The sequence below is a fragment of the Hordeum vulgare genome, chromosome 2H (genome assembly GCF_904849725.1).
Source record: "Hordeum vulgare subsp. vulgare chromosome 2H, MorexV3_pseudomolecules_assembly, whole genome shotgun sequence".
NCBI lineage: Eukaryota > Viridiplantae > Streptophyta > Magnoliopsida > Poales > Poaceae > Hordeum > Hordeum vulgare.
The window spans coordinates 36,108,294-36,114,529 of NC_058519.1; the positions used below are offsets into that span (position 1 = coordinate 36,108,294).

Consider the following 6,236-nt stretch of genomic DNA (forward strand, 5'->3'; position numbering starts at 1 on the left):
CAATGTGACAAATATTTAGTCACGGAATCGTGTATTACAAAACGAGTAAAGAGACTTGCCGGTAACGAGATTGAACTAGGTATGGAGATACCGACTACCGTATCTCGGCAGGTAACATACCGATGGACAAAGGGAATAGCATACGGGATTAACGGAATCCTTGACATAGAGGTTTGACCGATAAAGATCTTCTTAGAATTTGTAGGAACCAATATGGACATACATGTCCCGCTATTGGTTATTGACTGGAGAGTATGTCATATCATGTCTGCATGGTTCTGGAACCCGCATGGTGTGCACACTTAAGGTTCGGTGACGTTTTGGTATCATTGAGTTATGTATGTTGGTGACCGAAGGTTATTCGGAGTCTCAGATGAGATTCCGGACGTCACGAGGAGATCCGGATGGTCCGGAGGTAAAGATTGATATATAGGAAAGTGGTTTTTGAACTCCGAAAAAGTTTCGGGCATTTCCGACAGTATACCGGGAGAGACAAATGGGTTCCACGGGACCACTAAGTGGTCCCACTCACCCCAAAGGGTCTCATGGGCTATGTGAGGATGTGGACCAATCCCTAGTGGGCTGGCCGAACCCCCCACTAAGGCCCAATGCGGCTAGGAGGTGGGAAGGAAAGAAACCCCAAGTGGGGAAGGGAGGAATCCTTCTAAGAGTAGGATTGGAGGTGGACTCTTCCACCTCCTCCACTTCGATCGAACCCTTTGATGGTTTTGAGACTGCCTCCTCCTCTCCCTCCCTCCTGTATATACTAGAGGATTTGAGGGCAGCCCTAACTCTAATATGCCACGTGCTGCCCTCTCTCTCTAGGTCGTTTTATATTCTACATTAGTTCAGGAGAGCTTGGCGAAGCCCTGCTGGATTAGTTCACCACCACCACCACCAAGCCGTTTTGCTGGAGAACTTATCTACCTCTCCGCCCCTCTTGCTAGATCAAGAATGTGGAGATCGTCATCGAGTTGTACGTGTGCTGAACACGGAGGTGTCGTCCGTTTGGCACTAGATCGGGAAGGATCATGATGAGATCGCGGGATATATCGTGATGGGATCGCGGGATGGATCGTGATTGGACTGTGAAGACGTACGACTACATCAAACACATTATATACGCTTCCGCTTAGCGATCTACAAGGGTATGTAGATGCACTCTCTCCTCTCATAGATGGTCATCCCCATGGATTGATCTTGTGTGCGCGTAGGAAAATTTTTGTTTTTCATGTAATGTTCCCCAACAGGATGCTAACCGGCTTGAGGATTTGGAATGCAAATTTGAGCAGATCAACACACTTAACCATCAAAGGGCGTCTCAACGGCTGGAGCAATCAGATCCAGCATTGGATAGCACCGTTCCATCGAAGCTGAAAAGCAGCATGGGTTCCACGGGGGTCCTTGCCAATGATGCATTGCTGGCTCGTTACCCTATGGATGAAATCACAGTGGCCAATTGTTGTGAGCTACACATGAAACTCAAGAATGTATCCATGAAGGTAGCGGACGACTATGCTTTAACAAATCCCCCTGATGCAACCTTCCATTCCAATCTGATTCCAGCTGGCTAAGCTCATGTCGGGGTGGATGAAGTGATGCCGGGATATCAGTCACTAGATCTCAACATTCCTGGAGGTGAAGGGCAATAGACACTACAAGAAGTCTTATGTGATCTCTGCTTATGGAGAAAGGACTGCATCGTCTTTCCAAGGCCACCGACTCCTCCTCCAAGTCTGCCACATGAGCCGACTCCACCCCACCACCCCGACATGGAGCGCAACGCTAGTCCGCCACTGCGTCAGCCGACTCCATCCCACCATAACATGGAGCCCAGCGCGAGTCCGCCACCGCGTCAGCCGACTCCACCCCACCACCCCGAGACAGAGCCCAGGGCGAGTACGCGGTCATTTCATTTTCTGGTGAGGAAACAAAGTCCAAAGCGGAAGAGATCACCAAGGAAGAAACCATCCCCTCCTACCAAAAATAAGTTGGCTTACTAGAAGAGCACTCGGGAAAGAGACGCCCAAGTGGCTTCTGAATTGAAGGCCCATTTTGGACTGAAACCTCCCCCGCCTTCAAAGGAGATAGTAGCTCTGGAAACGTACGACGCGTTCTGGACAATCTTGCTAATCCGCCTCCGGAGAGAAGTCGATCAGACTATGAGCGCTCTATTAGCAAGTCATATCATAAACAGCGAAAGAAGGACTCGAGCGGTAGTGTGAAAAGCAGGAAAACCGTTCCCCGACTGGGAGAACAAGTAGTGCAATCGATTCCGCCGCTCAAGGTGAGTACCGGTGGGCACGATGGGCGACGAGTAAAGCCTAGGGTGAAAGAGGGTCAACTAGCATGGAAATTTGTCACCAAGCAACCTCTAGTGAGGCCTGAGGACGTCTGGCAGCTACGAACGCAAATGTACAAATTGCATACTTGGTACATGAGGGAAGTAAAACTCAGTCGCGAGAGCCTCATGGCGAAAGTCAAGCCATAGCATTACTTCAATGCAAAAGATTTGTGGATTGAAAATGAAGAATTTTTCAGATATACAATCAAGATGCACTCGACAAATCTCTCGTCACTTGCTATTGTCTGTAAGTGAGTTCTTTCTGTAATTTAAGTCTCTAGCTCATCAGGTCGTTCATTTGCCTCTAATTATCCTCACTATATTCTTTTGTGTGGTGTTATGCAGAATGAAGATGTTTGAAATGAAAAGAGATGGAGTCTTTGACATTGGATTCATTGACCCAAAATACCATTTGTGGTCAGACGTTAATAAAGCACAAAGATGAAACAGAGGAGAACTTGTATAGGTTTTTGGAGGTACTAAATACCCAATCAGAACTAGTATTTCCTTACAACTAAATTCTATTTTCCTTACTTAAGTGTACGTAGTTATTTAATGAGTTATGCATGCCCGCTTATACAATGCAGTTTCCACTGGATACTGCTAATCATTAGTGTTGACGAGGGAAAAGTTGAAGTACTGAACTCACTAAAAAAGACAGTAAAGAGTACATGGACCTGAAGTTGATGCTCGACAGGTGATTTCAATCTTTATCACACTATGTCGGCCTCTTTAGTTCATTTCTTGATATCAAGTAATCAATGACTCCTTAGTACCATTATTAAGTAGTACTAGCTATATCCGTGCATCTCTTTAGTTCTAGTTTCAATACCATTATCATGCTTGATTATTATCTGACTGAATTCTATTCCCGTAAAGTGATTCATGCAATAGGCATAGAGGACTATTCCATGTTTGTGAGAACATTCGCTTTATGACTGAACGACACAGAGATAGCACACGTCGTTCGGTATGTAAATACTATTCTCATTTTTTTATCATGGTCTAGTATATATACACATAACTAATATATTTATATTGGTCTCCTTTAAAGATGTCGGAGATGCGGCAGAGGCTCCTACCAGAGGACCGCATACTATTCAAGAGGAAATGGCGGGATTTTTGCTTGAGCAGGTCATAGATCCCGACGGAGAATGCCAGTTCACCAATTAATGCATGCGTGTAATGATCTGCAAGTTGTAGAAAAAATTGTATATACCAAATATATGTGTGTATGCATATATATATATGGTCATACAAGAAATCCTATGATATATGATTGGTCATACGAGAAAATCTATGATATATACATAATGTGTACGGTATATAGTAGCATAAGTTATGTTTGAAATGAAAAAGAATTAAATGGAAAACAGAAAATGAAAAGCAAAAATAAACAATGAACCCCAAATCTCCGAAGCTGTTAGTGGACTAAAGAGCCTCGCCCACGGCGCGCTCTACCAGTCACGTGGAATGGAATTAGTCCTGGGGTGTGGCAAACCGGGACTAATGGGGAGGGAGGGCTTTAATCCCAACTTATTAGTCCCGATTGATGAACCGGGACTAAAGGTCCTTAGCAACCGGGATTAAAGCCCTGTTTTCTACTAGTATGTCTTATATTTTCATACAAGGTAGTAGTACTCAACATATAAAATAAAATTAGTAACACTGAAATAATTATTTGGTCAGAAGGAGGACTATATCATTAGATTAGGACATGGTTATTACACAGTTGTTATCCAGAAATTGTATCATTGGCAACCAAAAATTAAAATTGCAGAAGATAAAGGATTTATCGGCAGCCCTGCATTGGAGCGAAACTTTCGGCTCATAATCCGGCATTAATTTGGCACCGCGCTATCTTCATCGACGCTATCTTCGGCGATTCACAATGCCACTCAAATTGCGGGGCGGTTTGCGAACGAAGATATCGCCCCGATTGCGTCAATTTAATTCGCTATTTAAAATCATGTTTGCAACCTCTTAACATTTCACATGGCTGTTGTTATCCAGGATGCTATCATGAGCAAATCATTAGGACATACTTAGCCGCTTGGCAGAGCATTAATTTATTTCCTTGGAATTACTATAAAGCATTACAAAGAATTAGTAGCCATCAATATTAGCTAAACTATGGAGGTGCAGTAAATAAGTGAGGCCTGCGTGGTACAGCATTCTGGATGCTATATAACCACGCCCACCCCGCCGCTTTTCTAAACCCCAAAACGTTGAGACAAAAACCTCTTCACATCTCTCGCTCTTCTTCCTCCTCCTCAACCCCCGTTTCATCTGGTTCCTCCACAGCGTAGCAAGGTAAGCTAGTAGATCCGAGAGGCGGCAGCGATGTCGGACGTGACGGCGGTGATGGGTCTGCGGGGGGAGGAGCCGCAGCTAGTGCTTCCTCGAGGGTTCCGGTTCCACCCCACCGACGAGGAGGTGGTCACGTACTACCTCACCCCCAAGATCAGCAACTCCTACTCCTCCGTTCTCGTTGTCCCCGACGTTAACATCAACAACACCGAGCCATGGGATCTCCCGAGTAAGTGCAGTACTACTAGTATAGTACTCGACAATTTGCAGGTATGGGAGGTAGGGCGCTCATGGCCAGTTGGTTTTTCTGCAGGCCTGGCGAAGATGGGGGAGAAGGAGTGGTTCTTCTTCGTGCACAAGGATCGGAAGTACCCGACGGGGACGCGTACCAACCGGGCGACTAGGAGCGGCTACTGGAAGGCGACGGGTAAGGACAAGGAGATCTATCGCGGCAAGGGCCGGGGCGCCGTCCTCATCGGCATGAAGAAGACGCTCGTCTTCTACCTTGGCCGCGCCCCCAGCGGCGAGAAGACGTCGTGGGTGATGCACGAATACCGCCTCGAGGGCCAGCTGCCCCATCGCCTACCCCGCTCCGCCAAGGTACGGCAAGAATCGATTTTGGCTGGACCACGCGCTCACAGTCACATCACATGTCACGCTCCAGATTTGTTTCTTGTTTCTTATTCTCCTCGTGTTGTTTTCCGGCTGTTTGCAGGACGATTGGGCTGTTTGCCGGCTGTTCAACAAAGACTCGGCGGCCAACAATGCGCCCCAGATGGCGCCGGCGGCCGATGGGGGCATGGAGGAGGAGGACCCGTTCGCCTTCCTCGATGAGATATTCAACAGTGATGACTTGCTCAACAACGCCGACCTGCCGATCCTCATGGACTCCCCGTCAGGCGCCGTAGACTTTGCCGGCGCCCCGGCGCCGCAACAGTAGAGCCCAAACTACATGTGGAAGATGTGATGACTGATGAATCCATCCATATCTATCACCCGGACTAGAGCGTCTTAATTTGTTGGTAGCTATATATAGATGGTTATTTGGATGGTGCTACCTTTTCTATTGATCAGTTGTTTCATTAACTTTTGATATCAAACTATATGTACTTTTTACTACTTACAATTGCTTAACAAATACTGGATTTCTTCGGTTAATTCATTATTCTTTCGATCGATGATGTCAATGGTTCGGCATAATTGTTTAACAAATATGGTAATCACATTCACACACACATAGTCACATACTCCCTCGGTTCCGTATTATAGGTCGTTGGGGAATATCTTCCAACCAGGTGAAAATGGACAAATAGACATTATGCCCCCGGTTCAAATTCTAAATCAGCCTGTATTCTAAATCTTCGTCAACTTCTTCCACCTTCGCCTCCGCTCCTCCCTTCGCCCTCCACCTCTGCACCCGCCCTCCACCTCCATCTCCACCTCCGACCCCGCCCTCCACCTCCACCTCCGGCCTCGCCCTTCATCTCCACCTCCGGCCCCGCCCTTCACCTCCACCTCCGGCCCCACCCTTCACCTCCACCTCCGGCCCCACCCTCCACCTCCACCTCAGGCCTTGCCCTCC

General features: G+C 47.0%; 1 protein-coding gene across 1 annotated transcript; it reads left to right on the top strand.

The window, feature by feature from the left end:
• Positions 1-4,576: 4,576 nt before the first annotated feature.
• LOC123429435 (NAC domain-containing protein 87-like) lies at positions 4,577-5,792 on the top strand. Its single transcript, XM_045113471.1, has 3 exons — positions 4,577-4,883; positions 4,968-5,254; positions 5,370-5,792. The coding sequence occupies exons 1-3, from the start codon at positions 4,688-4,690 to the stop codon at positions 5,592-5,594; spliced, it is 708 nt and encodes a 235-aa protein (XP_044969406.1). The 5' UTR covers positions 4,577-4,687; the 3' UTR covers positions 5,595-5,792.
• Positions 5,793-6,236: the final 444 nt, after the last annotated feature.